This window comes from Vulpes vulpes, chromosome 12 (assembly GCF_048418805.1).
Source record: "Vulpes vulpes isolate BD-2025 chromosome 12, VulVul3, whole genome shotgun sequence".
Classification (NCBI taxonomy): domain Eukaryota; kingdom Metazoa; phylum Chordata; class Mammalia; order Carnivora; family Canidae; genus Vulpes; species Vulpes vulpes.
Window position 1 is genome coordinate 90488949 of NC_132791.1, and position 25121 is coordinate 90514069.

The 25121-nt window shown below is 40.5% G+C and overlaps 1 protein-coding gene across 1 annotated transcript in view; it reads left to right on the forward strand.

Moving 5' to 3' along the window:
- Positions 1-3486: 3486 nt before the first annotated feature.
- Positions 3487-25121, forward strand: part of ELOVL2 (ELOVL fatty acid elongase 2) — a 63615-nt gene continuing 41980 nt past the window's right edge. The window contains exon 1 of the mRNA XM_072729147.1: positions 3487-3633. Coding sequence (XP_072585248.1) covers positions 3631-3633 — 3 coding nt within the window. The 5' untranslated portion in view covers positions 3487-3630. The remainder of the gene's footprint in view (positions 3634-25121) is intronic.

Here is a 25121-nt window from a genome sequence, read left to right on the forward strand (position 1 = left end):
TTAAGCATCACAGGGAGAGTGACAATCGGATGTCATGTGCATCCTGATGGAAATACACACAGCCACCTCTGAATTTTCTTGTCAACAACTTCAATCCAATCAAGCCTCTGGAACTAGTTATAGTTATCAGTTTACAAAAACTCAGAGATTAGAAGCACATGCTAACCTATATCCTGGAGGTGTGGTCAACAAAATCCAGACTGTGGGAAATGCTACAATACAAATTACAAGAAAATGAAAAGAGATGGGACACCTGGGTGGTTGAGTGTCTGCCTTCAGCTCAGGTCATGTTCCTGGAGTCCTTGGATCGAGCCCCACATCAGGCTCCTTGCAGGGAGCCTACTTCTCCCTCTCCTATGTCTCTGCCTCGCTTTGTGTGTCTCTCATGAATAAAATCTTTTAAAAAGGGATACATGCTGTAAAAAAAAAAAAAAGGAAAATGAAAAGAGATGGAGGGTAGAGATTAAAGAGACATAAAAGATATAGCAACCAATTGCAATGTTAAAAAAAGACAACTTTTGGAAATTTGTATACTCAATGTCCATAATTAATGCTGTTAATAACTTCTTGTTAATGTTTAAGATATTACAATGGTTTTGTGATTTTTGTGGGGTTTGTTTGTTTGTTTGTTTAGGTAGGCTCCATGCCCAACTCTTGATCCTGAGATCAAGACCTGAGCTGAGATCAAGAGTCAGACACTAAACCGACTGAGCCACCCAGGTGCTCATGTTGTTTTTAAAAAGATTTCTTCTCTAGTGATATATGCTGACAAATTTATAAACTATTATAACTGATTTGCTTCAAAATAATGGGAAAAAACACAACAATATAATAGAACGGAGAAGAGAGAAGTCGGTAGTGGTATAGATGAAACAAGATTGGTCATGGGTAGATAATTTTTAAAGACGGGTGATGGATGCTTTAGAGTTCATTCATCTGTCTACTTTGGTAGATGTCTAGAATTTTCCATGATTACAAAAAATTCAAATTGCATGAAGTTCATACTTCATCTGATTTTTTTTTTAAAGATTTTATTTATTCATAAGAGACACAGGCAGAGGGAGAAGGCTCCATGTAGGGAGTCCGACATGCGACTTGATCCCAGGTCTCCATGATCAGGCCTTGGGCTGAAGGTGGCGCTAAACCACTGAGCCACCAGGGCTGCCCTCATCTGCTCTTTCAAACCACAGAAAGTGAGTTTCTCTGCCAAGTTTATAAGGATTCTTAAAGATTGGATTATTCAAAACAGCATGGTGTCCTAGAAAGAATCCAACAGGCTTCAGATTGCATCCTGGCTTCCCCACTTTCCAACCGCCTGACCATGTGACCCTGGGTCCACTATTTCCCTTCTTTGGGCCTAGGGTACCTCATCTGTGCAATGCAGCTAGTCGGGAAGAAGCTACCATTCTCAGTCATTCAGCATGGTTTATGGAGTTACCTGCAAATAGCACATTTGAGCTAAAAGAATGATGAGCTTATAAGCTGAGGCTGTCTTCTATAACTTCTGAATTAACCTTAGGATCCCTTCCATCTGTTTCCCAGATGTCAAAGAAGTTGCTCAGGTTGCAACGATGCACGTGGTTGAAATCTGGGTCAAGTAAGAGGCTTCCAGCATCCGAACCTCATTTAGCTCCTTCGTCTCTATTCCCTCTAGGAAGCCCGTTCACCAATACAGCGGTGAAGTAAAACAACTATTTCAGGATACAGGTCTTTCACCTTCATTAAGTTCATTCCTATGTATTTTATTCCTTTTGGTACAACTGTAAATGGGATTTTGTTGAATGAACAATGTGAATGAATGAATGGAACTGACATCAAATTGTCTACTTGGTTTTGACCTTATGGACACTTTTTATAAAAATACGTCAGCATTTAATACAATATCACTTTCTGGTTTCCAAGGGCATTAGATCGATAACAAGATCAATAATTTGTACTTTTGCACCAGGCATTTCTCTAGTGCTTTATTCATATTAATTTAATCCTAACAGCCATAGATAATGTGTCATGCTTATCACCATTTTATAGATCAAGAAACTGAAGCACAGAGAATTAGATAACTGAGCCAGTATCACATAGCCAGTATGTGGCAGGGCTGACTCTTGAGCCCACTCACGGGTGGTGAGATTTTAAGAGATTCGCTTAATATACCTACCTACCTGTTCATGGTCTAGAGCTATCCGCTCCTTTTTTTTTTTTTTTTTTTTTTTTTTTTGCTATCTGCTCCTTATAAGCAAATATGTAACTGATTTTTAACACTCCAGCTACTGGAAACTCTAAATACTAGGTGATTATGTGACAATTAAGTGTTAGCCCTGACATCTATGGTTATTCACTCTACTACTTCACAGAACTGCAAATACATCCTTAATATTTACGGTTCGGATTGCTAAAGCATACGTTGCAGGTATCTCTGTGTACATCCAGAAGCGGTGTTCCTGATTCTCAATAAACATTTGCTTGCATTTCAGTTGATCACATCAGCCGCACAAAAAAGGCAAGCAGAGGGACACCTGGGGGGCTCAGTGGTTGTGCGTGATCCTGGAGACCCGGGATCGGGTCCCGCATTGGGCTCGCTGCAAGGAGCCTGCTTCTCCCTCTGCCTGTGTCTCTGCCTCTCTCTCTAGGTCTCTCATGAATTAAAAAAAAAAAAAAAAAAAAAAAAGGATCTGAGACCCCATACTTTCTGTTCACGATTAAATGCCAATATAGCCATTGGGGGCATTAGCTAAGGAGTCCCTGGAGTGAGACCTCCCGCAGGCAGCGTCGGGTGAGACGGGAGGACGCGGGGCTCACACTGACCTGCTCCCCGCCTTATGCCGTCAGAACCCGACTGGCCCCGGGACCTAAGACGCGCACGTCCACAAACCCGCTCCAGCAAGGGCCCTTCGCGCTGACGGGCCGCGGAGCCGCCAGGAGGACGAGCGGCGCCCGGACCTTCCCCGGTCCCCGGACCCTCCCCGGCCCCCGGACCCTCCACGGCCCCGAGTTGTTCAAGTTTAGACAGAAATTACCCTCCACGGGCCTCCCCGGCCCCCTGACCCTCCACGACCCTCCACGACCCTCCACGACCCTCCACGGCCCCGACCCCTCCAGGGCCCCCGACCCTCCACCCTCCCCTGGCCGCCACCGGCTCCCCGGGGCAGAGCGCACCGAGGCCGGCGGGGCGCGCGGGGCCTCTGCGATCATTGGGCCGAGGCGCGCGCAGGACGCGGGCTGGGCCTGCAAATCCTCGCGAGGCCGGCAGGGGGCGCCCCGCCCCTCCCGCCGGCCCCGCCCCTCCCGCCGGCCCCGCCCCTCCCGCCGGCCCCGCCCCTCCCGCCGGCCCCGCCCCTCCCGCCGGCCCTCGCGCCGCGGCCTGCGGGGAGGGGACGGAGGGGAGGGAGGGGAGGGAGGGGGAGCGCGGGCGCCCGAAACGGCCCTGGCGGTGGGAGCGCCGCGCGGGAGGCGCGCGGGCCCGAGGGGGCGGGGGCGGGGGCGGGCGTGCGCGCGCCGGGCGTGGGCGTGGGCGTGGGCGTGGATGTGGGCGTGGGCGTGGGCGTGGGTAAGAAGAGCGGGCGCGGCGGGAGCCGGGGCACACGGACGGCGCTACCCTGGACAGCGCACCCGGGCCGCCGGGCGCCGCGGATCATGGTGAGTGCCCGCCCCGCCCCGCCGCCCGCCGCCCGCCGCCCGCCGCCCCGTCCCTCCTCCACCGACGCGCGGGCGGGAAGGGCCGGCCGGGGGCGCGGGAGCCGCGGGTTCGGCCGCTGGAACCTGCGGCGCTCGGCGGGCCCGGGGCGGCCGCGGTCTCGGGGCTGGGTCCCGCCCCCGCTGCCGGCTCGCGGCCCGCCGGGCGCCCGGGATGCCCGACGCCCCCGCCCCGCCCCGCCCCGCCCCGCCCCGCCCTGGACCTCGGGGCCTCGTCGGCTAACGGCTGACCCGGTGCCTGCGGCCCCGGGGGCGTGTCCCGCCCGGCTGGGTCTGCCCGGGGCAGTCGGGGAGGCGCCGCGGGGGCGGGGGGCGGGGGGCCGGGGGCCGGGGACCCCGGTCCTCTTCCCGACGGCCGCTCGCCGGCTGCGCGGACCCGGACCCGGACCCTGTGCTCCCCGCCCCCCGGGACCCCGGGACGAGAAGGTGCCGCCGCGGGCCTCGCTGGAGTCCGCCGACCTCCGTGCGCTCCGCGCTCCCCGCCCCCCGCCCCCCGCCCCCCGCCGCCGGCAGCCCCGCTGCGCCCTCCGCCCGGTGGTACTCGCAGCCGGCTCCATCTCCAATTTCAGTCTTTTTTTTTTTCTTTTTTCTTTTTTTCTACTCCACCCACCCCAGTTCCTACTTGCTTCATTCACCCTCCTTGCTCCTTTATTTTTTTTTTTTCTTTTTCATTTTTGGCTTTTATTATTTGACATGCTTCTTTTTTTTTAAAGATTTTATTTTTATTTATTTTAAAGATTGTATTTATTCATGAGAGGCACAGAGAGAGAGAGACAGAGAGAGAGAGAGAGAGGCAGAGGCCAGGCAGAGACAGAAGCAGGCTCCATGCAGGGAGCCCGACGTGGGACTCGATCCTGGGACTCCAGGACCAGGCCCTGGGCTGAAGGCAGGTGCTATACTGCTGAGCCGCCTGGGCTGCCCATGATTTTATTTATTTATTCATCTCTCTCTCTCTCTCTCTCTCTCTCTCACACACACACACACACACACAGGCAGGCAGAGAGAGAAGCAGGCTCCATGCAGGGAGCCTGATGTGGTGATGCTGGACTCGATCCAGGGTCTCCAGGATCACCCCCTGAGCCAAAGGCAGGCGCTGAACCGCTGAGCCACCCGGGATCCCTTGACATACTATTTTGTTTAAATTCTTGTTTACTAAAGGAGTGCCCCCCCACCCCCCCGCCAGAATGTAAATGCCAGCATAGAGATTCTTTTCACTTGGTGAGCTGCTCTGTTTCTAGCACCTACGACAGCGCCTGGCACATAGTATGTGCTCCGGAAATGAGAAGATTCACCCCGAACACCAGCATAGAGAATGCTGATGTACAAAGGGGAAGCGGCTGTGCAACTGCAAGGATGCTCTATCCAGTTGGCAGTTACAGGGATGACAGTCTCCAGCCAAGTTTGAGAGGAGGAATGCTCTTGGAAAGGAGGGACTCCGTGTGGTGACCCTTAGTGACAAAAGTGTAGCTGGGCGGCTCTTAATGCTGGAGTCTGTCACTTCATGCTCTTGACACCTTTGCACACGGAGGGATAACGCATTTTTAGGGCTAACTGGCTCTCTCCTTGGAGGCCTGGACCTTTGTTAGAAAATATTACAAATTGTAATGAGTAAGGAAACAAGTCCAAGGATATCACCTTAATTGGATGGAAGAGTCATGGGAATTAATCTACAAGAGCCAAAATAAGGGGCTAGCGCTTATTAGCTCTACCCTGTACTCGTGATACTACCTTTTTAGAAAAGTGTTTTTCAGAAACTGTGGGTTTTCAGAGGAGATATTTTTATGCATTTGTCCATATACAAGTTACTTAAAAAAAAAATGATGCCGGCAGTGGGAAGGCTTCTGGGGCTTAAATTCAAAAATAAGCTAGTGGGTCAGTTTCAGAAGGACACTGCTTTGGCTCCAAATCCAACATGAAAAGTTGCTCACGATGTCTGCTAATTAGTCTTATTCCAAAGCATATTATTTTTTTTTTCCTCAAGTTCCCTTTTGTTTTCCCATCTCTGTGATGTAAATGTATAGCAATCCTTTGTTTTCAGCCTGGGGACATGTGTTTTTATAATCTGAGCCAGACTGCGTAGTAAAATTGTCTTGAAAATGAGTTTAGCAGTTCTGTGATTGCTGCCTTGGCCAGGTAGGTAGTAAAGATGAAAGATGGAAAGGAAAGAATGATAAATTTGTCTTTGAAATTAAATCCAGCCACCAAACCTAAGTGAAAGACCCCTCATTCTTTTGATCCCAATTTATAGTTATAGGGGATTTTATGTTATGATTCCAGTCAAAATATCAAGTCATCTTTTCTTCTACTCCTCAAAGCATAGCCTTTTTCAAGGAGTATAAATCCCGTTTTAAGGTATCCAGCTGGGGATACTTAATTCTTGTTCTTTCAACAAAAGGTTGCAATTTCATCCAGCTCCCTTGAAACCATTTTTTTTTAATTGAAGTTTAATTGAACCCTTCAAAATATTTGAATCAGTTTGGGAGGTTCAGGTGCTCTCATAGTCTGAAAGAGGGTGTTTAAAATTTAAGTGGCTCCATATCATGTTTGTTATATTCAGAACTCAGGGCCCTTCTGTGGAGGGTTATGCCCAGGATCATCTTCAACAGCCTACCGTCTAACTTGAAAGTTTTGGATTTTTTCAGAGTGGATTAAAGGCAAGACCTTGTACCATTAAACTCTAAACACAGTGAAAATATGCCAACCTGAGTAGCTCAGCAGAATTCTGAAGTTACAAATTTACACATTTGTATCTTAATCAAATTAGGACATCACTGGTACTTCCCTGACTCTGACAGTGGACCATTCTAGTAAATTGTTAGTTTAAATATAACCATTTAACGATTTAAGGGTTGCAGAGTGTAAATTGTTCTGGAATTGATGATGTGGCGGTTTAGACTTTGAGATCTGGAGGGAGTCACGGATTTGAACTCTAACATCAAGATTTAACTGTGTGACCTTGGGCAGGTTAACTTCTTTAGAACATTTTTCTGTAAAAGAAGACAATGGTATCATTTCATAACGTTGGGAGGAACGAAGAAGATAATGAACCAGATGTGGCTAGTATAGCTCTTTGAGCATTCAGTGAATATGATCTTTTATAACGACGTGTGTTGTTGCTCCCATATCTGGCTGTTTCTAGTTGAAATGTGTCAGAATAATATCTGTAACTCTCTCCTGGTTCTCATTCCCTTATGTGATCCTGAAATGTTTTCTTTTATATTGTTTATTGCTCTATATCAGCACTGTCCAGTAGAAATACACAAATTGCATCTGTAATTTAAAATTTTCTTGTAATCATAGTAAGAGACAGGTGAAATTAATTTTAATAATATACTTTATTTAACCCAATTCATGCAGATATTATTTCAACATGAAGTAAGTGTAACAAAATTAGATATACTTTTTTTTCCCCCCATATGAAGTCTTCAAAATCTGGTGTGTTTTATACTGACAGCATGTGCAGTTCAGGTGAGCCACAATTTCAAGTGCTCGGTGGCTACCTGTGGGGCCGAGTTTGCCCCAGGTGATACTCATCTTCCAAATTTACCTCTTCTCTGCTGGACCCTTCCCACTCGTGAGAACCTCACTGCCACCTAAAACCTGGTGTTACCAAAAGTCAGCTACTCACCTTTCAGACTGTCCTCTGTCTTCCCTTTGGCTGTTAGTAATTCCACCGGCTTTCGAGTCTACGGTGTCTGAAATCGGATTCTTACTCGCCTTTTTCTTTTATATTGTTTATTGTGTAACAGTCTCACTTGTTGAAAGTCTCTTTACATCTTCTCTCTTCTCCAGCCCCCTCTCCGTTATTCTTGCCTTTCTTACAGATTTCCTCCTTTGTGGTTTCTTAGTCTTTTTTTTTTCTTTTTTTTTTTCTTTTTTTTTTCTTTTTTTACCTTTTCACTTGAAGCTCATTATTTTTTCAAGGCCAGAGTCCTCATTTTCCTCTAGTAGCTTAAAACTTGGGGGTGGGGTGGGGTGGGGGTGCGAGGAGCTCTGATCCTACTGTGTTTCCAAGGCCCCCCTCCCTACACTTCCCTTCCTTCTGCGCTTCCTGCCTCTAGAGAAAGGTGGTCCTCTACCTGCGGAGTCCCTGGGCTCCACGTTCTCACCATTCTCTCACAGCTCCTTTGTATACTGTTATACATGCTTTCTATTTCATACCTTATTCCTATGTTTCACACCTTTATCAAATATCCAAAGAAATAGGATTCCTTTAACTGACAATTTGATATTGAAATGACCCACCCAAGGAAAGAAGCACAGATAAAGGAAGGAAAAAAATAAACCACGGGAAGGGAAAATGAAATTATCCTTTGAGCTTTAACTACCTTTCAAGAACTGTCAGTGCACCTGATTAGTAATAACAGCAGCAACAACCGCAACTATGTAACCCCTTACTCAGGCCTTTATAGGACACAGCACACTTGCCTCTCACCTGATGAACAAAGGCACAAAACAACAGAAAGGTGCTAGACTGAGAATTAAGAAATCTAGTACCTTTCTAATCTGGCTTTTTTTTTTTTAGATTTTATTTATTTATTCATGAGAGACACACAGAGAGAGGCAGAGACAGAGGGAGAAGCAGGCTCCTATTCAGGGAGCATGATTCAGGCTCTATCCCAAGTCTCCAGGATCAGGCCCTGGGCTGAAGGCGGTGCTAAACCGTTGAGCCACCCGGGCTGCTCTAGTCTGGCTTTTTTATTGCCTAGCTCCATTCCCTAAATCACATCACTTTTGAGACACTATTTACTCATCTGCAAAATGGGGTGTTCTCTTTTCACAAGATTGTTTTGGCAGACCGTGGAGCCTTCACACTGACTCTTCTTGCTGGCTGGCTGGCTGGCTCCCTCCCTCTGCCACAGAGCTCTATCACTATCTTCTTAATTCCTCCTCCCCTCCTTCCTCCCCCTTCTCCCCCTGCGAACACTTGTTATTTTTTTTTCCCTTTTGATCCTAGCCATTCTGGCAGGTGTAAGATATCTCAGTGTGGTTTTCATTTGTATTTCCCTGATGATTAGTGATGTTGAGCATATTTTTATATGTTTTTATGTCTTGTTTGGAAAACTTTCTCTTCGGGTCCTCTACCCATTTTTTAATCCTGTCATCTGGGGTTCTTGGTGTTGAATTGTATAAGTTATTTATATATTTTGGTAATGAACCCTTTATCAGGTACCTTATTTGCAATCATTTGCACCATTCCATTCAGTAGGTTGCTTTTTTGTTGTGTTGTTTTCTTCGCTGTGCAGAAGCTTTTTATTTTGATGTAGTCCCAATAGTGTATTTATTTTTGCCTTTGTTTCCCCTGCCTGAGGAGACAGATCTAGAAAAATATCACTAAGGCCAACAAAGAAATTACTGCCTGTCTTCTAGGATTTTTATGGTTTCATGTCTCACATTTAGGTCTTTAATCTATTTTTGAGTTTTTTTTTGTGTATGATGTGAGAAGGTGATTCAGTTTCCTTCTTTTGCATGTAGCTGTCAAGTTTTCCCAGCATCATCAATGAGAAGACTATTTCTTTTCCTGTTGTATATTCTTGCTTCCTTTTTCCTAGATTAATTAACCTATAGAAGCATGAGTTCATTATCCTGGGCTCTCTATCCTGTACCATTGATCTATGTGCCTGTTTTTGTGCCAGTACCATACTCTTTTGAGTTCTGTGGCTTTGTAGTATATTTTGAAATCAGATTGTGATGCCTCCAGCTTTGTTCTTCTTCAGATTGCTTTGGCCATGCAGGGTCTTCTTTCTGTGGTTCCATACTAACATTAAGATTATTTATTCTGAGATGTGTGAAAAATGCTGACTTGATGGTGACTGCATTGAATTTGTATATTCCTTTGGGTAGTATGGATATTTTTAACAATATTATTGTCCCAGTCTACGAGCATGGTATATTTTTTCATTTGTTTATGGTGTCTTCAATTTTTTTTATCGGCGTTTTATAGTTTTTAGAGTATAGGTCTTTCACTTCCTTGGTAAGGTTTATTCCTAGGTATTTTATTCTTTTTGGTGCAGTGACAAGTGGAATTGTTTCCATAATTTCTCTTTCTGCTTTGTTAGTATATAGAAGTGCAACAGACTTATGTATATTTATATTTTGCAACCGTACTGAATTCATTTACCATAATGGCGTTTTGGTGAAGCCTTTAGGGTTGTCTGTATATAGTATTTTGTCATCTGCTAATAGTGAGTTTTCCTTTTCCCCTACCCATTTGGATACCATTCATCTATTTTCATTGTTTGCTGCCACTTATAGTTACTGTGTTAAATCAAAGTGGTGACAGTGGGCGTCCTTGTCTTGTTCCCGATCTTAGAGGGAAAATTTGGTTTTTCACCATTGAATATGATGTCAGCTCTGGTTTGTCATATATGGCCTTTATTATGTTGACATATATTCCCTCTAAGCACGTATCGTTGAGCATTTTTTATCACAAGTGGATGTTAAATCTTGTCAGATTCTTCTTTGCGTTTATTGCCATTATCATACGATTATTACCTTTTGCTTCGTTAATGTGGCATATCACATTGACAGATGTGCAGGTATTGACTAAACTTGCTCCCCAGAATAAATCCCACTTGATCTTGGCATCCTTTTAATGTGTTGTTGGAATTGGCTTGCTAATATTTTGAGGATTTTTGCATCTACATTCATCAGGCATATTGCCTATAGTTTTCTTTTTTTGTAGTGTCTGGTCTTGGTATCAGGGTAATGCTGACAGAGAAGGTATTTGGAAGCTTCCTTCGTCTTCTGTTTTGGGAAGAGTTTGCGAATTGGTGTTAGCTCTTCTTTAAATGTGTGGTATACTCACCTGTGAATCCATCTGGTCCTGGGCTTACGTTTGTTGGGAGGTTTTTGATTACTGATTGAATTTGTTATTAGTAATTGGTCTGTTCAAATTCTCTGTTTCTTCCTGATTGACTGTTGGAAGATTGTATGTTTCTAAAAATTTATCCGTTTCTTCTACGTTCTCATATAATTTTTGTTGGCAAAAATGATTTTTCTTAGTAATCTTTTATGTTCTTTGTATTTCTGTGGTGTTCGTTGTCACTTCTCTTTCATTTCTGGTGTTAGTTATTTGTGTCTTCTCTTTTTTTCTTGGAGTTTGGCTAGAGGTTTATCAATTTTGTTTATCTTTTCAAAGAACTAGTTCTTGATTTCATTAATCTTTCATTTTTTTAAAAGAAATCTTTCATATATTCCTCAATCTTTATTATTTCCTTCTTCTGATTTTGTGCCTGGATGATCTATCCATTGTTGTAAGTGGGTGTTAAAGTCCCCTGCTATTATTGTATTACTGTCCTTTTCACTATTTATATATTCACATGCTCCGCTGTTGGGTGTGTAAATATTCACAATTATTATGTCCTTTTGTTATTTGATCCCTTTATTATTATGTAATGTCATTCTTTATGCAGTCTTTGTTTGAAAGTCTCTTTTGTCGATAGCTAGTTTGGCTTTTTAAAATTATTCTTTTGCACCTCTCTTTGCATGAAATATTTTTTTCCATACCTTCACTTTCGATCTTACGTATTTTTATATCTGCAGTGGATCTCTTGTAGGCAGCATGTAAACATATAGAACTTTATTATTTTTTTAAATTTGGTCATCCTGTATCTTTTGGCACATTTAGACCATTTACATTTAAAGTAATTATTGATAGGTATGTACTCACTGCCATTTTGTTAAATGACTGGATTTTTTTTCTTTGTTCTCTGTTCCTTTTCCCCCTTGCTCTCTTTCCTTGTGGTTCATGGTTTTCTTTAGTGTTATGTTTGCCTTTCTTTCTCTTTGTTTTTTATGTATTTGTTAGAGGTTTTTGTTTGTGGGTTCCATTAGGTTCATATATAACATCTATACAGCAGTTTATATATATACACACACACATATATATGTACACACATATATATAAAATATATATATGTATACACATATATATTTTTTAAGATTTTACTTATTCATGAGAGACGACACAGAGAGCGAGAGGCAGAGACATAGGCAGAGGGAGCAGCAGGCTCCATGCAGGAAGCCCAATGTGGGACTTGATCCTGGGACTCTGGGATCATACCCTGAGCCAAAGGCAGACGCTCAACCGCTGAGCCACCCAGACATCCCTATAGCAGTTTATATTAAGTTGATGGTCGCTGAAGTTCACACACATTCTAAGAAAACTATTTGTGCTCTTCTGTCACATTTTATGTATTAAGTTCCCTTAACAAATCTTTATGATCGATTTTGCTACTTTTGTTCTGTAACCTGCGTAGTAGCTTTGTAAGTGATTGTTAAACTATATTTACTGTATGTTTGCTTTTATTCATAAAACTTTGTCCTTTCATAATTTTCTAATTCTGCAAATTTCATAATTCCAATTATGACTCTTCCTTTTAATGAAGTCCCTTTAACATTTCCTCTAAAGCCAATTTAGCAGTGGTGAACTCCTTTAACTTCTATTTGTCTGGGAAACTCTCTCTCCTATTCTGAATGATAATCTTGCTATTGTTGTTGTTTTTCCCTTTCAACACTTTGAATATATCCTCCACTCTCTTCTGGCCTGCAAAGTTTCTGCTGAAAAATTAGCAGACAGCTTCCTGGGATTTCCCTAATTCATTTGTGATTAGTTGCTCCTCTCTTGCTGCTTTTAAAATGCTCTGCTTATTTGTAATCTTTAACAGTTTAGTTATTACATATGGTGTGGATCTCCTTGGTTCATCTTGTTTGAGCTCTCTGCTTCTTGAACCTAGAAGTCTGTCTCCTTCTCTAGGTTAGGAAGTGTTCAGCTATTATTTCTTCAAATATAATTTCTGCCCTTTTCTCTCTTCTCCCTCTGAGACCCATATAATACAAATGTTCCTTCCCTTGGTGTTGCCCAATAGAACCCTTAACCTTTTCTCCTTTCTTTTCTTTTTCTATTCTTTTTGCTTTTATGCTTTCCAGCTTGGGTGCTTTCCATTACGTTGTCTTGTAGATTGCCAATCTGTTCTTCTGCATCCTCTAATCTATTGTTGATTCCCTCTAGTGTATTTTTTCATTTCAGTTATTGCTTAGTACTTTCTTAAATAGAGTGCTTAGGGTAGTCTAATTAAAACTAAAACCTGCCTTACCATATTCACACGTGCCCGATCCCCTACACTCCTATATTTTTTCATAGCACTTGATTTATTCATTTATATAATACTTGGTACCTTTTAATAATTATTATTTGCAGTGATTTTTCTGTGTCCCTTCATGACTTGTCCTTTCATGTCCCCTTTTGTTTGCAAGCTTCATGAGGAGAGATTTTTGTTTGCTTTGCTTAGTAAAGTATCTCAAGTATCTAGACTAATGCCTAACCTATGGTAAATGCTAAACAGTTATTTGCTGATAAAGTGAAGGCCAGTTTTGCTGGTTTTCCATGCAATGCTCTTTTCTCATCAATCTCATATACTATCCATAAAATATTAATTTGGAAATGCATATCTGCTTTGCAAGCATGTCCATATACAGTTCTTTTAAAGACCATTATCTCTTAATGCATTTATAATTATTTATCATAGTTGAGTTTAGGCATGTTTCAGTAATTAGTTGTTTCATCCATGCATATATATTTGCGTAACTTTTTAGTAAATGATGATGTATGTGTTCCTACAACTATATTTACATTTCACAATCATTATATTTGTGGAAAGGGTCAGGTTATGTCATTTTTAAGTAGTGAAACCCGTAATTTTAAGTTCTTGAAATTAAAATGTGTATGCATTTCTGTAATATTTTCTTCCAGTAATATAATTTGTAGATGGGGCCAAGGTATGTTGTTATTTTTACGTAATGAAATCTACAAGTAATAGCATTAAATTCTTACTGAAATTGAAAATGAATATCTTAATAGTAATATAAACAAAGCGATGCTTTATGAATTTACTGAGTAATTTTTTTGATTTTTACATATACGTTGTTTTGGCTTTTAGTTATCACTGCAAGTGTACTTATTTTATATTTATTAATCACTTAATGTGTGTAGAAGTGCATTGGAAAACATTTACCTCTTTTGAAACCTTACAAAAAACTTTTGAGAGAGGCAAGTCCTGTATCAATGAACCTACTTTACAACTGAGAAAATTGAGTGTCTAAGAATAAATAATTTATCTAAGGTCACATACTAGAGGTAGCAAAACCAGATATAAATCTTCTGATCCAAAAACATTACCTGTTTTATTCCATATAGATTTATCCATGAACTGGTGTAAATGTATTCTTCTCACAAAAATGTGATGAAAGCCATAGTACTCTTCTCTATTATCATAGATGAGAATGGACGAATCAAAATGACTTTTCCATGTAGTTTCTTCCCCGCAAATTTTAAGAATAGATGGATAGATAGGTAAATATATATTTGTATTTATATATATGATATCTGTCTTTGCATGTTACATAGATTATATGTATGTATTTAAATATGTAAACAAATACATACAACCTAATGATCCATTTCCAATATTTGGAAAATGGAGCATGCCAGGAAAAGTGTTTGTGTGTGTTTTTTTTGTTGTTTTGTTTTGAGAGAGAGAATCTCAAGCAGGCCCCACACCTAGCATGTAACCCGACAGGGGGCTTGATCTCATGATCCTGAAATCATGACCTGAGCATAAATTAAGAGTTATAAGCTTAACCAGCTGAGCCACCTAGGTGCCCTGTGAAAGTGTTATGTTGTTCATGGTCACTTACATTTAAAATATGTACATATGAAACTTAATCCACTAGTGTGATAAATGTGTTTATTAGTATAATAAATAGAACACCCATCTAGCAGACAATTAAATAATATATTTGCAAATAAGTAAAGTGGTTCACTGTTTTCCGACAGAATGACTGCAGTATTAAGACACTGATCAGAAGGGCACCTTAGTTAGGCATCTGATCTAACTCAGGTCATGATCTCAGGGTCAAGAGACTGAGCCTTGTGTGGAACTCTGCACTCAGTGGGAAGTCTAGGATTCTCTCCCTCTCCTTCTGCCCCCACCCCCACAAATAAACGAATGAATAAATAAATCTTTAAAAAAAAGACCTTGATCAGAGAGACCAATGGTAGCTTTGCACATAAACTTTTGTTTCATAATGACAATTTATCATCTGAGTTTACTTGCAACACTTAAAGACTTAAATGATTGATTTTTCCATATTGCTAAGCAATTGAATCTTTGAGTTTAACAGATACTATGACTACTTGGGGACCCTTAGTTTTTTGGCAGGGTCAAAAGTTTATCAGCTGTTACATTGAAGTTAGATTAGTTAGTTAGAGTCAGATTAAAAATTAACTCAAACCTCAAACCTTTAAAGAAGAAAACAGAAGGTGTCCATAAAGCAAAAATAGGCCATTTTTAATTGTCCAGAAAAATTAGTTCTGATCAGCTTATTTTCTTTGCCTCTGAGAGGTCTATGTGGTGTTCTCTGACTGGTGGAAAGAGGGAACCTAGACTGACCTTTTCTGCCCTCATTCAGAGGCTTTCCTTAAATTGTTACAGGGAAGATTTATTCTTTTGGGCTAGCAGCTTCCTTGATTTTTGGAAATGCACATTTGGGGAATGTTTTAATGTCAGTGGTACAGTTATGCTTAAGGGGGGGGGGTGCTTTGGGCTCTCAGGAAAATATTCAGTTGCATTTCCTTCTAGGACAACCCAGTCAAGATTGCCCTTAGGGGTTACTTCACATCCCTTCCTCCACAGGCTAGGGATTGTTACTCCTTTGTGTTCTTCAAGGTAAGCATTAGCCCCTTTCTCTTGATCATTTTTGTGCTCAGGACTCCTAAAAAGAAATAGCATGTATCACAATTTACTTTGAGATTAACTGCCTGAAGTCTGTTTCAAACTCACTAGTGCAAAGCAACCATACTAGTTAAAAAAAATTTTTTTTTAAATTTAAAAGTCTATCTATATCTCCAAACCTACAACACAGGTAACTTCTTTATTGAACCAAGAATGTGGTCAGGACCAGGCGGTGTTTGGTGATTGAGGAGTCAAAGTCATCACGATTGATAAGACTGAGATCAAGATTGTGTTTGTGATACCAGAGTACTCAGAAGATGAGTCAATTTAGTGAGAGGAGAAAAAAAAAACAAAAACAAACCAGTTGTCTGACAGGTAGTATGGATAGAAGGAGCAAGAGCTTGGGACATGTTTAAATGCATATTCTCAAACTAAATGAAGCCTGACCTACTGAATCACAATCTTTGCATGGGGGGGCTTTGGAATTTGCGTACCAGGAATCAAGTCCATAGAAATCTGGAATCCAATATTCTAGGGGTTCAGAGGAATGAACTAACAAAAATAATTAGTGTATGCTTCATGAAAAAGTTGGGATTGACACTAGATTTTGACTAGGTTGGATTTTGATGTATAGGAAAAGGAGGAATGTAGAATCAAGCAGAACATTCCATTTAGGGGAAGTAACTAGGTAAGGATCCAGAAAGCAATAGCATATATATTTGAGAAACACTACACTGTGAGCATCTTATGGACAAGGCCATATGTCCTTCCAGAGCCTAGCTTACATTTAGGTGCTCAGTAAATGATTTTTGAACTGTGAAGGTTATGGACCAACAGGGGCATGTGATGGGTCAAGTTGGGTTTTTGAAGAGTCTTGAATCTGAGGCCAAGAAATTCCTTCCAGATTTTGTAAACAAAGTTTTTGAAATGGAGAGTCAAATGATGACAGTGTCAGTTAGGATGATTAACCTGGTTTCTGTAATACATGGGCTGAAAGAGCCTGGATAAGGAGGTTATAAAGGGGTTGAACTAATATGTCAGTACTCCCTTATTTTCATGTTGTCGACATTTGAAAAAGTTATTTCTTGAACCACACACTCCTGGGTTTAATTCTCTATCTCCTCTATAAAGTGTGTTATAATAACACATGATGAAGATTGGATCACATAAGATAGCCTGTTTATAAGCTCCTCATAATATACAAGGTAGCTGATGGTGGATATTCAGAACTGGTGTCTGTAACCCACAGAAACTCAGGCCTTTTCATCGTTACCAACCTAGCTTTATCTATGTCTGCAAGAGAGAATTTCTGTTAAACTAATTTGATTAATCTACATTTACTGACAATTTAAAAAATCTTCAAGTTCTTGTGACCATGGATCTTAGTTTAATTCAGAACATTTTCTGGAGAGAAGGAAAAAGTAATAAAGATTTCTTTTTTTTTTTTTTTTTAAGATTTTATTTATTTATTCATGAGGGACAGAGAGAGAGAGAGAGAGAGAGAGAGAGAGAGAGGCACAGACACAGGTGGAGGAAGAAGCAGGTTCCATGCAGGGAGCCCGACGTGGGACTCGATCCTGGTCTCCAGGATCACACCCTGGGCTGAAGGCGGCACCAAACTGCCGAGCCACCCAGGCTGCCCAGTTAATAAAGATTTCATTGTCTGATATTTAGTACCTTTTCTTCAGGCTGCAGAAGTTCTGTTAATTAGCAAAAAATGAAAAAACCAAGCTACATGCTAGTTTCAAAACAGTTTTTCCTGCTGAATAATTCTCACCTATCCATGCACTGTGTTAGGAAACTGAATGTATTTTGAAAATCCTGAGAGCTTCACATAATCAGATTATACCTTAACTGTTTGCCCAACTGCCTGCATCAAATTGCCTACATCTTGAGCTTCTTAATAGTGCTTAACCTAATGCCTTAACCCCTAAAAATTTACTCTACGAGAAAACATACCTTCCTCTCTCTGCCTTGACCCCTGGATCATCATCATTTCAGTACTAGAACCCTAAATAGAAATTATTGGATTTGCATACTGTATTTGAAGTAATGAGGAAAGAGAAAACATATATACATAATTTATTTTCCTAGATTTCCCATGTCAGCTTGGAAGCAGTGAAAATTGATTATAAACGTCAGTGTATGGGTAAAAATGAAATAAGCAGACAATATAGGACTTACTTTGCATGACCTAGGAGGAGACTGTTAGACTAAGATGAGGGGGAAAAAGGGGAAGACCCATCAGACACATTGAGGGCAGCAAAGAGACCAGCCTGGCTGGTAGGAGGCTGTTGCATCAAGGACTAGACCCAGCAAGGCCAGAGAAATAAAATCTCTAGGTTTCTGGTTCAAACTCCATGATGCCCCCCTGGCATAAAATTCTTTCCTATTATTTTATCTTACATGGCTTGACTCCCTATCAGTTCATTTTCAAATCAAATAGCATAGCAGCTTCAGTTTCTGGCAGCGTCCCAAGTGGTGATAATCAAAAAGTCCTTTTGATCCTGTAAACTTTTCAATTTACAAAACACTTTCAGAACATCCTCTCAGTTGAGGTTATTTAGTTAGTTGCTTTTGTATTGTCTTTATTTACTTATCATTTGTGCCCCTCGCCCCACACTACAATATGAGTTCTGTAAGGGCACAGACTTTGTATGTCTGGTTTACCACTGTAATTTCAGTGCTGGGATTGTGCCTGTGTGTAGTAGACACTCAGAATACTTGTTGGATAAATGGACAGCTGTGTACAGTAGCTCTCCCTTGTTTGAGGAAACTGAGACTCCGATTCTTTTATCAGGAGTCCTACAGCTAGCAAGTGGTGGATTGGGGAATTCAGACCCTTTTTATACCTGTGTCTCTTGTCTTCTACTCTGTTGCTTATTTCATTACACTGGTTGGCTTTCCTGTGTGTGCTCCTAAAATGAGCACAACCAGTGGCTTTCCTGATACTCATGGTATTTTCAGTATGACTTATACAGACCATAAAAAGTGACAGGCTTGGCCGTATCAACATTTAAAATTGAGACAGTAAAAGACACCATAGGCAAAGATATTAAAAAATCAAGCAACAGGGGTATCTAGGTGCCTCAGTCCAACTCTTGATTTCAGCTCAGGTCATGATCTCAGGGTCATGAGATTGAGCCCCACGTAGGGCTCCATAGTCCCCTCCCCCGTGGGGCCTGCTTGAAATTCTCTTCCTCTGACCCTCCGCCCCCAGCTTGCACACATCTGTATGTGTGCGCACCCTCTTTCTTTAAAAAAAATATTTTTTTAAAAAATCAAGCAACAGACTAGGAGGTAGTATTTGCAATCTACATTAATATAGGCTGGTATATATACAAATGACTTTTATAAATCAAACAGAAGACAAGCAATTCATTAGAAACATATGTAAGAGTTATTAAATGGCAGCTCGCTGAAGAGGAAGCCTGCACAGCCAGGAAACTTTGAAAGCCACACACCACTGCAGTAGTAGCAAGGAAATGCAAATTAAAACCATGCCACAACCCTGAATTTGGGAATAACTTAAAAGATAGGCAGTAGCAAGTCCCTTAAATTCATAAGAGCAATATGGTAGTTTTTACTAAAACTGAACATGTGTTCCCCAAATAATATAGCAATTCCACAACTAGATTTCCTTTCAGAGAAATTCTCACTTATGAAAACAAGGAGATTTGTACAAAGCAGCATTGTTTGTAATAGAAAACCCAGAAACAACCTAAAATTCCTTCATGAGGAAATGGATAAGTAACAATATAAAATAGTCACATGATGAAGTATTATATAGCAGTTACAGTGAATGTACTAGATTTACATGTAATATCATGAATAGATTAAGCTACAAAAAGATAAGTGTGATATGACTTCTATATGTATCTTTAAAATGTATAAAGCAGTATTGTTTTTGTTTTTGAATATATGTATATAAATGTATAGAAACATGAACAAAAAGGCCTAACATATTTATTAAAACAGTTACATCTGAGGAAGGAACGAGAGACAAAAGATTAGGGAGATTTACAAAGGGAATGACAACTTTATCAGTTATACTTTGTTCCGTAGTTCCAAGTACCTAGTAGGTACATTCAAGAAATATTGAATTAATTTGAAAAGATTTGAAACTGCTATGACACAATTTTCAATGTATGTGATATATTTATTTTGTTGTTCTCTACAGTTTTTGCCTTTACATTTTTTCCCAAGTTAAAAATCAGTTTGGATTTGGCATCTGCGTTAGTCTCAGGTCAGAGATGTGTTAAGTATAGAACATGTAGGACAGATGAGTCACAAGGCAGGAGGGCCTTCTTTTGTTTTCTTAAACCCTAGTCCTTTTCTCTTGGCTGAGTGAATTAAGCTTTCCGAGGTCAGACTCTGGTGGCATCTGTGCAGTTTAAGAGAATGAAGACTTACTGAACCAGGGCATGTTGGTCATTCTCAGTGTCAATTAAAGGAATAAGGATATTTTCCTATGTGCAAAAAGAGAGCGAATAGCCATATACTGACAACGATAGCAAATAAGTTGCATTCTTACTGTGTCCCAGGTTCTGAGAACCTTTCCTGCAGCCACTCATCCCCACAGCAGCCCTGGGAGTTAGCAGCGTCATTTAGTCCTTTCCTTCATAAGCCAGTTAATCAGTAGGAAAGAAAGGAAAAGCCTGTGACCCTTATTACAACTTGGAGGCAGTTTACTCTCCTGAGGGGGAGACTTGGGACTGAAATTATCCAATCAGTCATCAGCCCATTTGTCTACACCCCTCTAGCTAAAGATTTTATCGTCAGAGAAGAAGATTGTGCATCTTATACCTAATGTATTCAACTAACTAATGCTTGTGGAAGGAGGAGGGAAGGAAAGATCAGATGATACAGTAGGGAAGAGGAAGAGGGCAGGAAAGGAGGCTGGGGAGAAGCTGGCTTCACTGAGCCTGGTTAGCCAGGAAAGGCATTGCTGTGAGATGCCTGTTGTCAATGTATGAGGGGCTCTCAAGTGAAAGAAAAAAAAAAAAAAAGCACCAGCTGTGTGGAGTTTCAGGTTGATGGGGGAACCGTTGAACAGAGAAAGATTTTTGGCTCAAAATAAGGGTTTTCTGCAAACAAAAAACATTTTAAAAACAGAATGTGCTACCTCGCGAAGTAGTGAGAAAACTTTTTCAGGAGGTTTTTCCAGGAAGATGGGTGAATTTCTATCAGAATTATCATAGAAAGTGGTTATTTCCAGCTTTGGGTGGAAAGTTGAGTTAGATGTCCATGATTCTCCGAATTTATGAGCGCCAGTAAGCTGCTCATTGATTCAACTGAGGTTCAAAACATCATTCTGTATTTTTCCTATGTTTCTATCCATCAGAAGAAGTCTGGACTATGCAGGGCTCATTCGTATGGCTTTATAGTGCTGCTTTGTGATGGGAAAGGAACTAACATTAATATTTTAAAGTTATTTTTCATAAAACAAGTGTAAGTTTAAGAAATGGAGAAGTAATCACATCAAAAATTTCAAATTTAGAAATTGGCAATAAATCCTGATATTTCTTCAATTTTTGTATGTTGCATATATATAGAACTAAAGGCTCTTTTGTAGGAGTTAAGAGTGTGGAATTACACGTGGATAATAGCACAAAGGTATACTTATTTTACTAATTTTAAAATGTAGTAGGATGCTTTGAGGCATATCCATGTTCCATGAATACTTGTCATAAAGTCTTTGTTTCTAGGTAAATGGCACTCAGCAGTAGCTAATTCAATCATAAGAGAGGGTGTTTTTTTTTTCTTGTATTATGTAAATGAGGTTCAAGATGACAAAACTTATTGTTGCCAGAGTCAAGACAGACAAGAACCTGGGTTTCTTAATTCATATTCCAGTGCTTTCTGCCTCATTGTGACAATTACTGACTTGATAGTGAAGCAGTTAGGTTTACTAAGTGGCCAAATGTAGGGCATTCCCTTTGAGAGATCCTATGGAATTGGGAAAGCTCATTTTTGTTAAATAGGATTTTTAATTAACATACATAACTTTGAGTTTATCCTGCATTCTGACATTCTGCTAAGTGCACACAAGCTATTGTTACGGGTTTGGCATGAATATGTTTTATTCTAAAAGATTTAAGCTAGAGTAACCATTGCTGCCATGGAGTTAAATGGCTTTCTCTGTGAATACATTCAAATGACTTCTATGGTAGAGAATTCTAGAGACTGAAGGAGTTAGAATTAACAGGTGAAAACCAGACTACTCACTCCAGTCCTTCAGAGGGAAGAGCTAGAGAAAGTGGCAGATCAGCGTTGTAAGGTTTTCTGGAAGGAAACACTGTAAGGGTTTTTTTCCCCTCTGTTACCAGCTGCCACCTTCCTAAGTCTCTGGGACCTAAGAGTCCGATATTAATGAGACAATGGACATGAAGAAAATACTGATAAACAGCCTCCATTTCCCCACAATCCCTAGTTTGTCTAGAGAAACAAAGGAGGCTCTCTATTTAAGAATCCAGTTCTTGGTGGCTGTCCCAGAGATCTGCAATATAACACTTCATTCCCAAGTCTGGGATTAATATATGAGTTGGCCCGTTCCTCCTGTTACAGCCAAGAAGGATCACAAAGGATTTCCTACCACATGCTCCCCAACTATGTTGGCATCACAGCATTGTCTGACCTTTGAGCCCAGCTTGTGACCAGCAACAGGAGTCACCTTCATTTTCAGTCTTGGGTCTATTTTAAAGCTATGCAAATGAGTTGGCTAGACTTTCTCCTTTAAATGACAAAAACTTCAGAGCCTGACATCTTTAGCTTTTCTAATATGTCTGAATGCAACATATTTATTTTTACACAGTCAAGCTGGAAAACTTCCCATAAGTCTTTACTTCTCCAGTGACTAATTTTGACTCTTATTTGAGAAGCCACTGGAAGTGGTCATCAGGGGAGGTCACTAGGGAAGTGGAAGTGGAAGCCAGGCTCTCATAACTGTTCAATTCTGCTTCCACTGTATCTTCTTGAAGATGTCTGATCCGGTGTCGTCTTGAAGAAAACTTGGGACTGTTTGTCACCCACCCCTTCCCCTACCCAGAGTCACTGTCCATGAGTGTTTACTGACTTTATATCCTTTCCTTCTAGAGGTTGGAGGGAAAATACTGTAGCCGTAGTGGTTAACATTTTGATAATGATACAGTTCTAAAAAGCTATATTTAAAAAGAAAATCTTTGAGTGTTGAAAAGCTAACACTAAGTGAAGACATCTGCCAAGAAAACATTTTTAAAATCTAAGATCGTGAAGTTAACAGTGTAATTTGTGTATGTTTCTTTTATGGAAGTCAAAGGGATAGATTGATGCACTCACTTTTTCTTTTTTAGGATTTTATTTATTTATTCATGAGAGACACACACAGAGAGAAGCAGAAACCTAGGCAGAGGGAGAAGCAGGCTCCATGCAGGAAGCCTGCCGTGGGACTCGATCCGGGGACTCCAGGATTATGCCCTGAGCCAAAAGCAGACGCTCAACCACTGAGCCACCCAGGCGTCCCAATGCACTCACTTTTTAAAGAAAAACTGGTTAGAGTCTCTTAAAATGGTTGTGCTTCTCTAAATCTAATCTTTATGATATACCTATAATCATTTTGAATAGGCATCTGTTCACTTTAAAATGTTTCTTCTGCCCTATTAAGAGTTACACTGAAGATAAGCATTCGAAAGAAGACCTTGCTTGCAGTTGAACTAAGAAACTCTGGAAGAACGAACTGAGCGCAGTAACCTAGGTTTTGGAGCAGAAATTACCTTGTTCACTTAGAAGGCTCCGCATTTCAGTTTCCCTGATTCCAATCCCACCTGCCCAGCTTACTTTGAAACTATGTGTCAGTTCTAAATACTCCAGACATTTATGAAGCTAAAATACATTAATTATCACTTACTTCATAATGTGTTTTGTATTTCCAGCAGTTTCTTCAGAGTTTTTATATGGGCCAAGAATGGGAGGGCCATCTGGTGAGATGGAAGATGGGGACAGGGGTGGCAAGGGAGCTCAAAGCTTCTGTTTTGCACTTTAAGGAAAATGAGAAAACACTACAAAACGCTTTCTCCTCTCTATTGGATTAAAACGATTTACCAGTAAGAAAAAGAATAGTAATGTTTTGTAAAAGTACTCATTTAGCAGGGTTCAAACAATAACTCAAGAAGGACCCAGAGAGGATTGTGTGATGCGATGCTAATAGAAAACTGGGAGTCAGAGACTTGCATTTCCATAATTTTCTTTATTTTGACACAATACCTTGGCACAGACCATGGGCTGAGCCACATGTGTATAATTGTGATCATCTTGTCATCTGCCTCTTATCTGTAAAACAGATAATACTTGTCACCTCTCGATCTCCCCCACACACCTCCCCATAGAATCATCTGTCTTCATCCATTAGCTCTGTGTTTTGGGACACCAAGTTGGGCTGATGATTGAATGTTGATGAACTACTTAAGGTGATATCCCAGAAGATGTTTAAAATAACATGAGATTCACATATATAAAAATAGTTTGTGAAGCTTTCTAACCATCAATAAAGGTTAAGTGGGCATCAACGCAGCCCCCCACCCCCTTTGTTTTAAGTAACTCAGGCTGCATTTTGCCTTTTCAGTGATTTATTTTCTTCTTAGAGCTTGCCAGCTATGCTCAATTTGATTTTTCCATTATCTGAATTAAAATGCTAAGGGAAGAGTAGGTCTTAGAAAGTGTGGATCAACTGTCACTTTATGGTAATACACTGCTAAACAGCAAAATGTGTGATAAGGATTTCATTCATCAGGGAAAGAATCTAGATTGCTCAGTAAGTCCCGTAATTGGGTGGGTTCATAGGAAGATAAGAAGGAAGATACAGAACAGTCTGTAAGACTCACATACTGTCTCTTGCTCAGTATTAGCAATACAAGAACACTATCTTTTGACTTTACCATAAAGCTACTGAAACTACAGATATTTTTAGAATATATTGAAATAAATAGAATACACAGAAATAGATATGATTATTGCTTAAAAAATTAGAAATAAAATTTGACTCCCTTTGTTCCATGAAATTATTAAAAGCTTTCCTTTGTTTTCATTCATAAGGATACCACTTATACATACAGAATAGCCAACCTGCTTCTCCTCTGGTCACTACTTGATAACCAGGGCACATACAAACAGAATCTCCTTTCATTGCTGTTGTTAATTGTGAAAGAGCTTTATTCTTCTCCATGTCCCCAAATTCAGAAACTGGTACAGTTCCAAGGTGTCCTGAATACAACTATCTGGCTTTGGATTAAATCTCCAAGGAGTTTTGTATTCACTCGGTACTTCCTGTGGACGTTAGAAGTTGTAGTAATCATTACAAGGATCTTGAATTACAACCTTAATGGTATTGTTATTAGCTTTTTTTTGGTTCCTTATGTATTCAGTAATCACTGAATGAGTTTATTTTCTATTGTGGAATTGACACTGTTTTCCTGTAGAGCAGATTTCATTTTATTCACTTGACACTGACAGTTATTTAGTATCTTTTAATGGGCCCAGAATGTTATGAAAGAACTATGTTTTTGGATTTTATTTCCATATTCTTGGAGAAAAGGCCATAATTTGCAAAGTAACTGGCAATAAACTAATATTATTATATCGCTATTAAGAGTATTTATTTGTTTAGTAAAATTTCAGTTTCCTTAAACTTGGTAAATATCTATGGCACCGGTGAATTCATTC